This window comes from Equus quagga, chromosome 12 (assembly GCF_021613505.1).
Source record: "Equus quagga isolate Etosha38 chromosome 12, UCLA_HA_Equagga_1.0, whole genome shotgun sequence".
Taxonomy (NCBI): Eukaryota; Metazoa; Chordata; class Mammalia; order Perissodactyla; family Equidae; genus Equus; species Equus quagga.
In genome coordinates this window covers 85649994-85666445 of record NC_060278.1, presented here as the reverse complement: position 1 = coordinate 85666445, position 16452 = coordinate 85649994, and the positions used below count along the sequence as shown (strand labels likewise).

The following is a 16452-nucleotide window of genomic DNA, read 5'->3' as shown; positions in this document are numbered from 1 at the left end:
GGGCCCACTCACCTGCTTAAAGAGCTTGCTGTAGAGGACGTTGCACAGCGGGGTGCTGTGGGTCGTGATCTTCTCCCCGGCCTTCCCAGGCCCCTGGGTCTCTAAGTACCCTTTCAGGATCCCAATCTGCAGGGGTGGGGAGAGGGGCAGCAGCTGGGCAGGTAGAGGGCTCTGCCCTCAGTGACTGGCCCCCGGGAGAAACTCCCAACAAACGGACACCCAGACATCCTGACTGCACGCAGGCCTGGGCCCAGCAAGGCCCCACGGCTCTCAGCATGCCTGCTGATATGTACCTCTCACCTCTACTCCACAGGCCCAACTCTCAGAGAGTGGGGCTCCCAAACCCTAGTGTTCCTAGAACCCCAAAGTCCAAGTCCAAATTCCCTCCTATAACTTCTGAGAAGCATAAAGCCTCAATCTGATATCCCCTCCTCCAGGAAGCCTTCCCTGACTACCCTGCCCCAGGCTAGGCTAAGGATCCTATCTCTGTGCTCCATGAAGCCCCTAGCACACATCTCCATCATAACACACAGCATTTTCTGCTAAAATTATCTGTTCTCCTTCTATCAGCTGAGTTCCTCGAGAGATGGGACAGTGTCTAATTAATATATTCTCTGCTTCTGACAAAGAGCAGGGGGTTGACGTTTGATGACTTGAAATGAACTTCAAAGGTCCATTTAATTCAACAAATGCCGGCAGCCAGCCCAGCACTCAGCAGAGATGAAGGAATCCACAACCTCCCTTCTCAAGAAACCTGCCGTCTGGGGGACAGACAGCCAAGGGCACAAGGATGACGTATGTGTCCCCTGACAGGGTGGCCTGGCCAACGGAGGGGACAAGGCCTTAGTGGGGCTACCCCTTCCTCTCAAACACAAATGACCCCCTCGTCCCCTTTCTAGACAGAACGTCCCCATCTTCTGGCAGCCCCCTGAGCTCCCATCTCGTCACAGGCCCCACCGCCACCTGGGACAGCCTGCCCCTGTGCTTCTCCCACTCTGTCCTGTCCTCTGGGACACATGGGCACCAGCGAGGTCACAGCACCCAGACGGTCTCCACACCTCATCTCTCCAGGTTCTCCTTCAGAGGGGCTGGTCGGGCCCTGCTTCCTGGAGCTCACGATTTGGCAGGAAAGAGAGTCATGTAGCCGCGAGAGGACACAGTTACAAAGGCCGCGATGGAAAGGAGGCACAGGGCCACTGGAGCTCAGAGGGGGCCACCTAACCCAGCCTGGGGGTCAGCGTGGGCTTCCAGGAGGAGAATCTAGGGCATGGACAGGGCGGGAAAGAGCAGAGAGAGCAGCAGCACAGAGGGTGACAGGCTGGGTGCCTACAAACGGTCTTCCAGGAAATCACAAGAGATGGGAGCCTCGGGCCAGGCCACAGGGTCTAGGAGTTTTGTCCTCATGTCATGAAGAGTAGACTCGGGAGGGACAGGATGCAACCAGCCCTCGAGCGCCCTCTGGGACGTCAGGCCCCAGCCACGGGGCCACCCTGTGTGCACAGCCATGACCCGCCTCCTGCGCAGACTCACCGAATAGGTGCTGCAGATGAGGGTGTTGTCGTTCTTGTGGAAGTAGGCGCTGGTGATGGGGCAGTTTCCCAGGGCAAAAAGCTTCCCGCAGAAGGACTGGAGGCATATGTAGTCCTGCATGTCCCACACACGGATATTCTGGGCGTGGGACACAGGCAGAGAGGCCGAGAGTGGATCCTTGGGGATGCGGCCAGCACCTGAGGCCTCGGGGAGCTCCCGGGAGCAGGACCAGGGGTACACAGTGCAGGCACTTCCAACACACCCCCACTGCACTGTGTCTGCCACAATCACAGCTCTACGACAGGGACGCTGCCTTAGGCTCAGGTGAGGAAACCGAGGCACAGTTCCACCCCAGCCTTCCCCCAGGGCCTCTCCCCTACTTGAGCAGCTGCGCTCAGTGGCCAAGGATGAAGACCAAGCAAGCCCGCATGCACCCCTGCAGACCCTCACCAGCTCCCGCTCCCGCTTCCCTCCAGTAAAGCCAGGCAGGACACAGAGTGTGGCTACCAACATCACTGCCAAAAAGGCCCACCTGTCCCCAGAGTAGCCCCCTGGAGTTCATCCCGAGTTGAAGAACTGTCCCTAGAGAGGCCCCATCTCCATGCTCCTCACTGCTCAGAGGCATCGGCAGGGAGCTGGAAAGGGCACAGACTCGGAGTCGACCAGAATCGAGTCTGCAGCACAGCTCCGCCTAGCATTGACCGGGAAGATTTTAGCAAGTCTGTGCCTGTCCCCTGACCCCTCCAGCCTCAACTCCCTCATCAGAGGGGAGGATGCCCGGCTCCCAGGGCTGCCAGGGGAATTCGAGACAATGGGAAGTGGGAGGATGCGGTGGGAGGGTGGCCTGGGTAACCCAAGGGCCCTGCCAACTCTCCATCTACGGAGCCCCAGAAGACACCAACTTGTCCCCTGACGGAGGGCCTTGGAGCTGCTGGCCTGCATCCCCACACCGGCCAAAACGCCCGAGCAGCCCAGCAAATGGGGCAGTACCTGAACCAATAGCTGCAGAAGAGCAACGCAACGGGGCTTGAGCAGGGGAGCCTCGGACACTGAGAAGGGGCCACTGGGAGGGCCGAGAGGGGCAAGTCTGTGTGTGTGGGGGGGGAGGGAGGGAAGGGCTCACAGGGACTGTGCACCGACTGTGAGCCAGGCACACGCTGCTCTTTGCCACCAGCTCTCCTCCAAACCACGCAACAACCCATTCCAGGGATGAGACTGAGGCTCAGAAAAGGGAAGGGCCCTGACCAGAACCAGAATGGAAGAAGCCAGGCTGGGCTACGTGGGAACCCAGCTCTGGTGGGCTGCTCAAGGCTGGGCTCAGGCCTCTACCGGGGGCTGTTGGAGACCCAGGGCCCCCTCATGGTGGTTCCACCTAGGGCACTTCCCTCTGGGCCTTAGGCCAGGAGCGGGACCATGGACAGGGAGGCCACACCATTTCCCCAGGCCTCAGGCTCCTGCCAACTGCTGGCCACATGGCTGGCCAAGGTAGATCATTAGCCCTGGGCCAGCATCTTTCCGGGGACGCTGTGGGGGGCATAAGGGCCATGCTCCACAAGGGGGGCACCTTGTCCTTGGAGACACTGAGGAGGATGCTGCTGTTCTGGCTGTTCACAAGGATGTGCGTCACTGAGGTCTGATGACCCTTCATCAGCCACACAGGCTTTTTCGAAAAGAAGGGGTTCCACAGGCGGATGAGAGGATCATAGCCACCGGTCACTGGGGTCAAAAATGGGTATCAGCCACGGGGGGGCCTACCCTTCTCCTGGGGCCAGACCTCAGACCCCAGCCAGGCTTGGCAGATGGGGGGGCATTGCTGTGACCCCTCCCCCTCCTGCACCACCCCCTCCAACACGCCACGCAGAGCCCGTGTCACCACATCACACCCGCACCCATGAGTGGGACCGGAGAGGTAGGAGAGGAGGCCGGACACCGCACGGCCTCCTCCTCAGCTCTGATGGTCCCCGAGCCCCTAGCGGCCCTCACTTCAGCCCCGCCAGGCCAGCCGCTGCTGCGTGACATGGAGATTACTTACCCAGGAAGTTCTTGTCTGGGCAGTAATCGAAGCAAAGAATTCCTCTTCTCAAGTTCAGCACTGAAAACCTACAACAGCAAAGAGGGAAGGCCGAGGGCTGGGAGCAGTGGCCTCAGGGAGTCTCTGGGCCTGGGGAGGGAAGGAGCTGGAGGCAGGGGCCTGGGAGGAGCAGCCCCAGAAATCCTGACCAGGCTCATCCTGCCGCCACGCCAGGGCCCAGCACCGCAGGCAGAGTGGCAGCCGTGGGTCTCGGCCCAAAGCCAGCAGCTCGAGGAGAAGGCACCCACCTCTCGCCTGTAGGGGAAAGCAGCCCCCAAAACAGGAGCCGCTCCCCACAGGTGTAACACATTGGCCTCATTCCAAGAGCAAACTTAACTTGATCTGCACCTCACCTACACCGGAACAGGTGTCCCCAACCCATGACACAAATCAAAAAAAGGGGAGGGCGTTCCAAGGGCCAGGGGCAAGGGCAGAAAGCTCCTGGGTGCCCCTGCTCCGGGCTGGCCCCATGCTGGGTGCTGCTCCTGTGTCACCTGGACCCCTCCTACAACCCTGAAGAGTGTCATCAGCCCTGTGCCACGATGAGGACACAGAAAGGAGAAGTTAAGGAGCTTGCCCAAGGTCACATGGCTGGCAAGATGGGGGTCAGGATTCAGACCCAGGGTGGGCATGACAGGAAGAGGCAGAAGGCTCAGCAACTGGTGCTCCAGAAAAGGAAGAGGTGAGGCTGGGAGGGCCAGGGTGATTCTGGGAAGCCAGCGGCCCTCACAGGTCCAAGGGCCCTGGAAGCTCTGTGCCTTTGCACATGCTGTTCTCTCTTATCCACACATCCTGTCCTGCCAGCTCCTTCTGCTCAAACTCTCTTCAGAACTCCACTCAAAGGCCCCAGCTGTAGGGACTCCAGCCCTCTAATGCAGCATGCCCCACTGAACCTGCCCCTGCACTGGCTCCTCTGCCACTCCCGTGGCCTGAGCCCGTTGCCTGGGCATCATCCTGGAGGCTCCCTCTCCCGCACTTTCAGCATCCAGCTGGGCCCCAAGTCCCTTGCCCACATCCCACCACAGCGCTGACCTCTGCTTAGGACAGACCCCTTCATCTGTGTCAGCCTCCCAGGGGTCTCTCAACCTCCAGTCTTGATCCCTCTCCAGTCTGCTCTCCCCTCCACAGCCAGAAGGATCCCTCTAAAAACCAAACTTCAGGAAGAACATATCGAATACATGTATTTCATTTATTGTCCAACCAGATACATCTCCCTCCATGCGTACGAGTGCAGAGAAATATTCTGGAAGAATGGTCACAAAAGCATTACAAGAAATTATTTCGGGCTGGCTGACTCATTCATTTGACAAACATTTACTGGCTCCTACGCCCTTCCAGGATGGCCAGAGGCGTAGATATGATGCCCCTGCCTTCACAGAGCTTTCCTTCAGGAGGGAAGCAGCACGAGCAAGTAAAGGAACAGAGAGACAGGGAGATGGACCTTTACAATCATGGCCAATCCTGCAGGGAATAAACAGGTGGCTTTGACAGGACAGCTGAAGGAGACCAGGTCTGCAGATGACTGCTGTGCAGGGAAGGGACTGGAAGGTCAGAGAGGACACAGCAAAGGCCATGGCAAGCAGTCCAGGTGGGAGATGATGGTGGCTTTACCTAGGTGGTGGTGGCAGACGTGAGAGAAGGGGGAAAGCAGGGGAGATGCAGTGGGTCACTCCATTCCTCCCCAGTTCCTCCATCAGAGTCACTGTTGGCTCCAACCACCTGAGGAACTCATCTCAGGCTGGCTTCCAGGAAGCCAGACGCTGAGGCCCACACTGCCTTGGAGGCAGAGTTTGGGGTGGCAATGCCAGACCCCACTTGCAGAGGCCACGCCCCGAGGTCATTGCCAGGAACAGGAGACCAGCAAGCAGTCAATGGTGCCACCTGCTGGCCAATGTGTGTACTGCATTCAGGCAAGAAGGAAGGGTGCGGTGCGCCATACAGCCAACCTGCCCCCAGACTGTATATCAGGTCCCCCCATCTCCACTCCACTGGCCGGCTCCAGGCCACCATCATACGTAGCCTGAGTTATTACAATGGCGTCCACACTGGTGTCCCTGTCGCCACTCCTGTCCATGTACACTCTGCTTGCAACAGAGCAGCCAGAGGGGTGCTCCCACACATCAGACCGCACAGTTGCTCTGCTCAAAATCATCTTAGAATCTTGTTTATATCCTATTTCAAATATTGTAAAAAGACATTTTGAGACATTTGGGGGAAGATTAACTTGGACTAGGTACTAGTGATATTAAATCATTATACTATTTTCTCTACTTTTGTGTCTGAAATTTTTCATAATAAAAATGTTTAAAACACAAAAACAAAAAAAAACAAGAGCACATGAGACAAAGAAGAGCAATGCAAAGGCCCTGGGGCAGGAGCATGCCTGAGTCACAAGGGGGCCAGCGTGGCTGAAGTGGGAAGGGGGAAGAGGTGAGATGAGGAAGGCAGCAAGCCAGACCACAGAGGCCCCACGAACATGGTGAGATGATCCCCCTGATGCCCTCCTGCCACTGACACCCAATAAAGCAAGAAGCTGAATGAAACACATCACAGACGTGAGGTCCTACTACCACCAAAGCAGAGAGGCGAACCTCAGCAAACCAGCTCCAAGCAAGATCCTGAACCCTGTCCCACTCACAGCACTGAAGACAAGGCCGAAATTTGCCCACCGCCGCAGACATTCTCCAAGGCGCCGCCTCCACCCTGCAGTGAGTTCCTGGACTTGGACGGCAATGTGCAGAGTCCTCTTTGGTTAACAAGACACTGGACATACAATGAGGCCTGGGACACAACCCCAGGTCAAACGTCTGCTCCAAGACAGGCACCTCCCCTCCCTAAGCCGCAAGTTTCCCATCTGTAAGCTGAGGGGTTGCACTAAACTAGCCCTACCATTCCAGGTGTGAGCTTCCCTCTGGAAAACAACTGGGACAGAAAAGGACAGACGGAGATGGGGCCTGAATGGCTCTCAGTCTCCTCAATGTGCCTCACCCAGTTGCTCCCCCAGCATAGGTCTCAAATCTCCTGCTCTTCCCCCAAGACGTGCCTGAGGCTGCAGCTCATGATTCGGCTGCTCAGAGCAAAATGTCACAGACCCAAAGGCTCCCGAGGGTAAAGACCTGAACAGGAGGAAGATGCAGAGGAGGGAAGGAATCTTTAGGAGGAAAAACATACCGTGAAAGGCATAGTGACAGGTCCCCCTGACCAGATGAAGCAGGGCCTTCGGTAACAGAGTGAGCCAGTGGGGACTGGATAACGGCAGGGGGGCCACAGGACTCCAACTATATTTATAACATTTTAATTTGTTTCAGGGACAATGTACACATATTTCCTCGTGTGACTAATAAGAAAAAAGAAAGAAAAGGAAAAAATTCACTCCAGGGTAGAGGACTCGAGAATGAAGGAAATAGATGAGAAGTGTCTCCACAGAACAAATGCCCCCATTACTGAACACAAGCCATGTACACATTCACTCGCATAACCCTTGAGGGAGTGACCTAAGTGCGTTCTCACGCCCTTTGACAGAGGAAGAAACTGAGGCTCACAGAGGGGAAGTGACTTGCATTCATTCCTTCATTCAGGAAACGCTTTTTATTTTTCTAAAGATTGGCACCTAACAACTGTTGCCAATCTTTTTTTTTTTTTTTTCTGCTTTTTCTCCCCAAATGCCTTCAGTACATAGTTGTATATTTTAGTTGTGGGTCCTTCTAGTTGTGGCATGTGGGATGCCACCTCAGCGTGGCTTGATGAGCAGTGCCATGTCCGTGCCCAGGATCCAAACCAGCAAAACTCTGGGCCACCGAAGTGGAGCATGTGAACTCAATCACTCGGCCACGGGGCTGGCCCCAGGAAACACTTTTTGACTGCCTACTTTCACTACGTCCCAGCTTCTATGCTGAGTTTTGCAGATAAATTGGCGGGCGAAAGAGGCCTATGATATTTTTGCCACTGGTGGCAATGCCAGAATGATGGTTAAAACCAACTCCAGAGGCCACCTTCTAACCAGCACACCCACCGTGGACCCGGAGGACACGCGTGCTTCCTCAGACCAGGCATGATCCGCAGGACTCTGCCCTGCGCACAGGACATGCCACCGTCCTGGGGGTGGCCACTCTCAGCAGGAATGAAGCCAGCTCCCTGGAGGCACTGTCACCACCCGCCCCCGCCCAGCCCCACCACCCCAGCCTGGAGAGACGTGCGCTTACTTGGGATTCTCGGGGGCTTTGGATGGCAATATCGTCAGCACCAGAGAGGACTTCTCAATGGCTGAACAGGAGGCCACCAGGTTCAGCTGGGGGATGAACTTGACCTGTTGGCACCAGTTGGGATGCAGAGCCTGGGAAGAGAGCAGCGGTGGTGGGAGACCCAACCCACGGACAGCCTTCAGGCCTGTTCCCCAGAACACAGCAAGTGCTGGGGGCCGACCGGGCCCGGAGATCGCCGAGCCCAACGCCCTTCTGCCGACTACAGCTCTGACGAAGTGATCTGACCCTGCAGTCCTACACCAGGTCCTGCGACCAGGGGGGTGTGGCCATTGCTTCTCAGTGAAAGGGCTTAAAAGTACTTAAGGCTGCTGCTTGTGAAATCTTGCTTATAAGTTGGAGGACAGGCAAGGTCAGGCCCAGACCAGTACTGTCTGTCAGCCCACCCAAGGGGAAGGAAAGATGAACTGCAGTCTGCCTAGTCCACAGTCTCTGCATCCACGGGGGCCCCAGCACAGAGTGGCCAGTGCCCCCAGCCCCACCGCTCCCTCCATGTTTGTCCATGTTTGAAGGTGGTCTGCTCCCAGAGCCTGCAGTGCAGGAGAACATTATCTGCTGCAACTTAGGCCACAAAAGGCTGAGACCCACAAGGCAAAGGGCTCTGCACTGGAGCTCCAGCTCTGTGGTCTGGCCCAGGCTCGGCCTCCCAACCCAGAGATCTCCTCTCTGGGACAAGAATGGAGGAGGTGAGGTGGGGGCTGACCAGGCTCTGAGCTGGGTTTCACAGGCACTGTCTCACCCAGAGTCTGTCATCGTGAAGGCAGAATCCAAGGCCCTGCACGGAACCGGGGACACTTAGCAACTCGGAGGGAAAACCAAGGCCAAGATGAGATGCCCACAGAAGGTGGAAAAGAAGGCGGGCTAGGGTGTGACTCTTCCTGAGAGGGTCCCAGGGCCTGAATGATCCAACCTGCTCGAAAAGAAGCATTTATGGGTTTTGGACCACTCAACTTGGACTGCCCTGAGTGTCAGATTCATTCATTCACACATGCGTTCATTTGTTCAACAAATGCACTGGGAGCCCACTTACACCAGGTGCTATTTCAGGCACTGGGACAGAACAGAGAACACCACACACTAAGTGCCTGTCCTCAAGGAGCTGTCAATCTCCTGGAGGTGACAGGATGAGAAACCACTGGAGGGACAATACAAAGTTGGGAGGTGGTAAGCTGTGATATTGTGATTTATAATTAGAAACATATATTTGGTATCTGTCCCTGTTCCTGGCACAGAGCTCCTAAAACCCTTGGAATGTCCTAAGTGATGAGAGCAATAAAGGTGTCTTGATATTCCTAACAAAGCTCTTTCAACCACACCTGAGTTTATGTTAATGAGGTGGCTTTTAGAAAGCACCTGAGGATGGGGGCTGGCTGCCAGTGGAGCCAACCACGTGATAGAGGGCTGGAACTTTCCATCCCACTCCCTGAGCTCTGGGGAAGGGGAGAGGGCCTGGAGGTCAAATCCATCTCCATTGGCCAATGATTTAATCAATCATGTCTATGTAATGAAGCCCCCCCAAAACCCCAAAAGGACAGGATTCAGAGACCTCCTTGGCTGGTGAACACGTAGAGATTTGGGGAAAGGGGTGCACCCAGAGAGCATGGAAACCCCATGCCCCTTACCACATACATTGCCCTACACATCTCTTCCATCTGCCTGTTCCTAAGCTGTATCTTTTTATAATAAACTGATAATCAAGTAAGTAAAATGTTTCTCTGAGTTCTATGAGCCGCTCTAGCAAATTAATCGAACCCAAAGAAAGCATCGTGGGAACCTCTGATTTACAGCCAGTCGGTCAGAAGCAGAGGGGACAACCTGGACTTGTGATGGCATCTGGAGTGGAGGGCAGCCTTGTGAGAATGAGCCCATGACTGTAGAATCTGATGCTATCTGTGGGTAGACAGCGTCAGAATTGCGTTCAATTGTAGGACACCCAGCTGGGGTCGAAGAATTGCTTGGTGATATGAAAAATAAACACACATTGTCATGGTGTCAGATCCTATAAGTGCTGGAGGGTGAAGGCATATAGGCAGAGGAGGCGGCAGAGCTGTTCCAGGCTGGTTGGTTAGGGACCTAAAGGAAGCAGGGAGACCAGCATATAGGTACATAGGGAAGAGCACGGCAGCCTGAAGGCCCAGCATGTGTCAAGGCCCTGAGGTTGAAAGGGGCTTTGTGTGTTGAGGGAATAGCAAGGCTGCCTGCATCTCTACAGCAGAGGAGAAGATAGGTAGAAAGCAAGACCCAGAACAAGTGAGGGGCCAGATCGCCTCGTGTCCTGATGGTCATAGTAAACACTTGAAATTTTGTTCCAAACATGATGAGAAGCTACCGGGGGGTTTTGAGCAAAGGAGTGACATTGATGAGGATTTTAGGCTGGTTACTTTTAAAACTGCAGATGAGAAGCAGGCTCCGAGGACTGGAATTTTGCTTGCCCTTTTGAGAGACATTTGCATTTGTGAAGGAAGGGGGGATGACCTTGTAGGGACCTGAAATTGGCCACCCCAAGATATGTCTCTTTGGCATGGGGATTCTTTTGGGCTGATTGCTTTTGATAAACTGGGACAGGGAGGGAAGCTCTGGGGAATGGAACTTGCCCTTGTTGGGACACATTTACGTTTGTAAGGTAAATCTCTATCTGTAAAAGGTGCCTCCCTCTCTGTACCAGGAAGAAGAAGAGAGATGACCTTATCCCTAGAAACTCTTAATGGAGAAGGGAAGAACTTAAGTTGGTTGCTGTCTGGCAATCTCATGTAACTGATTTAGGGTGGTGGCTTCTGACCTTTACTTATTCCGATTTGATTCTTGTCTAAAAGTCATGGGATCACCGAACAACCAGACCCCACCTGCACTGATACCATTTTAACTTTTTTTCATGTTCTTTCCTTTGTCTTGTAAAGAAATGATTCACATACCCATGCCTTATAAAATTAGCCCTAACCCTCATCTCGGGGCAGCAGCAGGAGCTCTGACTGCCCGTGGGTCCTGTCCCCACGCAGCAGCTCTGCCTGCCCATGGGTCCTGTCCCCATGCCAGCGGGGGCAGCAGAAGTGGCAGCAGAAGCTCTGACTGCCCATGGGTCCTGTCCCCATGCTATTCTACACTATTCTCTAAATAAAAGAGCACTCCTGCCAGATCTTGAGAGTCTAAGAAATCTTTCTTTCGACTCCTCGGCTCACCGACCCTGCATCAACATGACTGTATTTGTATCTGATCATTCTCCTGACTACTGGAGAAAGCACACGGGGAAATAGCTGGAAGCCACAGCAGCCATCCAGTTGCAAGGCAAGTTGTGCCGGGACCACGGCCCTTCGGGACACGTATGTCTTCTGCAGAAAGAGCCAACAGGATCCAGCAGCCGCCTTGACCCGGCTCCCAGAGGTCAAGCCTCAAGGCCTAAATCGGAACCCAGGGGACAAATGCACTCCCTGCATGTATTTTGAGTGGCGTGTGTACAGTTACCATGGTAACAGGCTATAGAAAGATACGACTCACCTTCAGTCGGTAACTTCTGTGCAAAGGGGACTTCTCATTTAAGAGCTTCTGCGTGGAAACCTTGATCCCCTGATCTGAGAGGAGGAAAATTGAGGTCCACATCACCAGCTCTCCCCCTTTGCCAGACAAGCAAAGTCTCAGAAGACACTTGAGTTGGTTGGCAACTCCCGAGCGTCTGAAAGGGCTTTTCCATTCAAATGCTCGTTCAAGCCTCAGTGTCCTGGTGAGTTCAGTGGGGTGAACTCAACACCCAGAAAACAGACGGGGCAGATGAACACTGCTGCCCAGAGCCCCCCGCCAGCTCATGGCAGAAGTGGAGCCACATTCCGGTCTCTTCCCTCTCCGTAGCTGCTGCGACCTAGACCAGCAGTGCTCCATTAGGGAGACCCAGCTCTGCTGGAGTGGACAACGAATTGAGACCCTAGGCTCTGTTCATTCTGAAAATACTCATTTGGGAGTTTGCCATCATGCTTCAAACTACATGCCCCGTCTTCCAGAAACTCACAGTCCAGGAGGGAGAAGTTGCGCATGTGCGTCATAGAGCAAGCGTGCCGGGAGAAAGCAAGCGCTGAGCTCAGCCTCACCTCAGGCCTGGGGGGCTGAGTCTCCTGGCTGCGGAACCGCCCACGGCAGGCAGCTGAGGAGCCCCCAGGGAAAGCACTAGCAGGCCCCTGGTGCCAGCTGGATGGGCGGTGTCAGCAGTGACAGGGGACAAGCATGGGCCTGCCTTCAGAAGGGAGTTAGGGACGTAGGTCAGAGGGGCGGGGCAGTCTGGGCTCCAGTCTGAGAGAAACTCCCAGGCAAAATGGAGACAAGAGAGGAGCCCATCTGGGGACTTATGTCAAGCGCACGAGTGCTGCAGGTCACCTCCCCATCTTGCAAGAGCAGGAGGAAGCTTGAGAAGGAAGTCCCAAGGGGGTGGAGTGTTGCTCAAGGTCACTAAAGTAGGGGGGGCTCTGCACGGGCACAGGCTGGAGGAAGCTTAGTTCCTCTGCTCTGCGAGCCTGCTGGCCTGCCTGCCGCTCCCACTGGACCAGGAGGCCCAGGAGGGCAGGGGAGACAGTCACCAGCACTTACTGTGTGCTTCACACTGCACTCTCTCCTTGTACCTTACAGTGAAACTGTGAATTGATTATGCTCATCCCTATTTGAATCAGGAAACTGAGGCACAGAGAGGTTAAGCAACTGGCTCCAGGTCACAGAGCTGGTCTGTCCAACTCCTGCCAAGTTAATACACTGCTGGGCCCACCTTGTCTTTATGTGGCTTGGAAGGACTCCCAACCAACATTCCAGCTTCATCGGCCGCCGCTCTGATTTCCCATCCAACACTCAGCTCAAAGACCACCACAACCACCCACGCCAATTCCCAGGGTGGTGCAGAGAGACCAGGGTGCCGAGTCAGGGCAGAGCAGGCAGCAGGGGCAGAGGCTGATGAGGCAAGGACAAAGCAGGGAGCCAGCCCCTGCTGCATCCAGGGCAGAATGTGTTTCTGTGCAGCCAGTGGGGGATGCTGCCCCAAAAAGCTTGGCAGGAGGTGTCAGCAAGGCCCAGGAGCCCCTGGAAAGTATCCTGCTCAGAAACCCTGACTGGAAGCCCAAGGAGCCATTCTGGTGTCCTGGATGGAGGGGGAGGCAGTGTCCCTGTGGACTGGGGCCCCCAGTGGCCTGGGCCTCCTCAGGATGGATGTGGAGCAGCCTGGAGGCCAGACACTGTGCATCGAAGTCTCGATCCTGGACAGGGTCCAGCTCAGATGTGTCCCCAACTGCCGCAGGCCCCAAGGCCTCAGGATCTAGGGCCCCTGGCAGAGAAGCCCCAAATAGCATCCTTCAGCATGTAGTCAGTTTGGGATAGAGCCCAGCAGGTGGTTACAGTGCGGACACTGGGACAGACTGCCCGCCTCAGGCCTCAGCTGCCACTTGCCCACCGTGGGGCCTATGCAAGAGCTTCAGCCCTAACCCTCTGCTCCTCCTCTCCTAACAGACTGTGACAACAGCAGGGGTGCGGGACTGTAGGGGGTGATGCACCCAAAGCACTCAGCACACAAGTGCTCAGCGAATGTCGCTGTGCTTATTCACCTTCGCATGGAGCCAGGCTTTCCTTCAGGCCCCACCAAGCCCACCTCCAGGGCAGCCTCTCCACTCCCCACACCCCAAAGGCAGCACAGCGCCAAGGAGAGCAGAACTCTCCTCACAACCATGGAGGAGGTGAGTGCCATCATCCTAAGACCCAGAGAGGCTGAGTAACTTCCCCAGGGTCACACAGCTGGCACAGGTTCATCATCCTGGGATGAGGAGGGTCCCGAAGCCCCAGCCCTCAGCCCTCACCTGCACAACCTCCCATCTTCAGAAATTGCCCCTCTTCTCAGCCCCTCCTCGTCTCCTGCTGTCACCCCATCACCCCGTCTGTCTCCCACAGGCCACTCTGAGCTGCGTGTACAAGTGCACGGCTGCCTGAGCTTCTGAAGGAGCCAGGCTTCCCAGCGGCTCTGAGCAGGGAGGCAGGCAGAGGGCAGAGCACCTTGGGGCAGGCCTTCTCCACCCGTTCCCCAGCGTCTTAGCTACCCCATTTGGAGGCCTTGGGGAAGATCTGGGGGTTGAACAGCCCGTTGGTCACATTGTCGGAGGTGAAGACGAAGACGTTCCCTTTGGTGTCCCCATAGCAGAACACACCTCTGCTATAGTCAGACCTGCAGAAAGATGGAGACAGAGGCTGTGGAGCCGGCTGGGGCACCCAGCTGCAGTCCTGCACCCCGTCCCTGGCCTCCAGGGGCCTTCCTCCACCCAGGAGCGAGCACAGTTCCCACATGACTGTCCAGCCTTGCCTTCAAGAGCTGACTAACATGGGACCAGACGCCCAGATCCAAACCATGGAGAACCAGGTCCGAAAGAAATCAGTATGTAAAACCAAAATAAATGAAACCCTGGTCCTCCAGCTGCTCTTTGTCAAGTCATCCCTACTGATGGACCATGACGTTCCCAGAGTCCTCAGCCACAGCGGGACAAGCCTCTGCCAGGGTTTGATGGCTGAGGTGGTGGGGGAGGGAGAGGAAGAGGAGCCGACGATGACTCTGAGGTCTGAGTGACCGTGAAAGGGGACCCCAAGAGAGAAGCAGCTTGCGGGGAGGAGAACACAGGCACACAGGGTGGGAATCTTTCCAGGGCTGTTTCCAGAGAGGCTTTCTGGGGGTCCCAAACCCCCCAAGTGATGTGGCTGCTGTCAAGACCCCACACCAGTCTCCCACGAGACTCACCAGTAGTCCATGACCAGGACACAGCTGTCCAGATCGATGAAGGTGAAGGCCGGGACACAGCTATGGTTACTGATATCAAAGAACTCTGCGGAAAAGACACAGGGAGGCACGCATGGAACCCACACCCACATCCCCGCCTCAGGGGTCTCTGGTGAGGACCAGCAGCCCCACTGCTCACTGCCCCGTGGTGTACCTAGAGGGTTCTGATCCAGGCTCCTGGTTGGCTCACGGACAGATCTCTCCAAGCGCAAATGCATGGCTCCCCACAGCCAAGAGCAGGCCTGGGGAGCCGCCAGGGACTCACCTATCCTCTGGTCAGTGGACGCAACAGCAACCAGGTTCATGTTGTGGAGACACACCATGTCGATGACCCACATACGCTGGTTGTGGAGCTGCTGGATCTTGTTAAGCTGGCCGGACGAAGAGCAGAGGGGACCCGGGCTGGGGAGGCTTGCCAGGAGAACACACCAGGAGCACAGGGTCCCCGTGAACTCTCTCCTGCTGCCCGAGGCCTTGGAGCCAGGAGTAGACCTGGTATGGAGCCCAGCGCTGCCACCAATGACCAATGATGGGGCCTTGGATAAACTCCCTAACCTCCCTGTCTCAGTTTCCACATCTGCAAAATGCGCTTAAAGAACACCCATCGTCACAACCCCTTTTTAGCACTTTGACAAGCTCATCAAAGTTTTAAATATGCATAGCTTGTGAGCTCGGGATCCATTTCCAAGATGCATCCATAGCTGCGTTCGCATGTTTTCACAGGGAAGTATATGCACGGGTGGACACTGCCACACGGCTATGACAGCAATAGGCCAGAGACCACCTGGAAAGGATAGCTTACACAAATCCACACCACGGGACACCACCCAGACATCAAGAACGAGGGAGCTGTGTATGTATCAATAAAGAATCGTTGCCAAGATCTATTATTAAGTGAAAAAGCAAGGTGAAAAGCAGCATTATAACGTGCTACCATTTGTATATTTAAAAAGAAAGGGGGGTGGGGTACAGGCTAGCCACGGAAGAGTGCCCCAAAACTGGTCACAGCAGTTGCTTCCAGGGAGAGGAATTAGCGTCTGGGAGGGGGAGACTGACTTTCCACTATCTGCCCCTCTGTGTGCCTGAATCTTTTCCCCCCAGTTATTATTGAGACATAATTGACATATAACACTGTATTCATTTTGGTTTTTGTCTGAATCTTTACCATCTGCTGGCGTCACCTGGTCAAAGTGGCTTATTAAGGAGAAATCGTCCTGCCAGATTGTGAGGAATGAAAGATAGAGCATCTAGTGGCTGCTGGCACATGTAGGAGCTCAGCAGGCAGGGGGGCCCTTCTCTGTTCTAGTGCCACCTCGTGTAATGCTTGTGCAGACAGAATGTGAGCTGGCACTCTAGGCAGGGGATGCCACAAGCAAAGCACGTCAGCAGAAATGAGCTGCTGTGTCCAGGGAAGAGAGGCGGCCAGCCCGACAGGCTTGGGTTGGGGAGGCTGGGAGGTGAGTTAGGGAAGGATGCTAAGGAACTTGCATTTACTCCCTGAACAATGAGCGGGCTCTGAACTGAAGAAAGCAGAGGGTACGACCTGAGAAAGAAAGGTAGGGGTGTTCGAAGGCAGTTCCTCTAGGCGGAGATTCAGAAGGGATGGCAAAGGCAGGGCCAGGAAGTGGACTGTTCTGTCAGAACTCAGAGCACCAAGAGCAGAGGGGCCTGCGCTAATGGCTGGGGCAGTGACAACAGTGGACCAGGGCCCCCTGAGGCCCCTCTCCTGCCCATGGCTTGGGTCTAACCCACACACAATTGAAGTGACGGCAACGCCCATCGCCCCCATGTTCAGATGAGAAACTGAGAGC

The 16452-nt window shown here is 55.4% G+C and overlaps 1 protein-coding gene across 5 annotated transcripts in view; it reads right to left on the bottom strand.

Moving 5' to 3' along the window:
- EFCAB8 (EF-hand calcium binding domain 8) overlaps positions 1 to 16452 on the bottom strand; it is a 65048-nt gene that overhangs the window by 35889 nt on the left and 12707 nt on the right. For all 5 annotated transcript variants that reach the window (XM_046679950.1, XM_046679951.1, XM_046679952.1 and 2 more), the window contains 9 exons: positions 14907 to 15012; positions 14603 to 14687; positions 13914 to 14038; positions 11353 to 11426; positions 7804 to 7934; positions 3563 to 3630; positions 3095 to 3246; positions 1531 to 1668; positions 13 to 126 (listed from right to left, as the gene is read on the bottom strand). In XM_046679950.1, coding sequence (XP_046535906.1) covers positions 13 to 126; positions 1531 to 1668; positions 3095 to 3246; positions 3563 to 3630; positions 7804 to 7934; positions 11353 to 11426; positions 13914 to 14038; positions 14603 to 14687; positions 14907 to 15012 — 993 coding nt within the window. The remainder of the gene's footprint in view (positions 1 to 12; positions 127 to 1530; positions 1669 to 3094; positions 3247 to 3562; positions 3631 to 7803; positions 7935 to 11352; positions 11427 to 13913; positions 14039 to 14602; positions 14688 to 14906; positions 15013 to 16452) is intronic.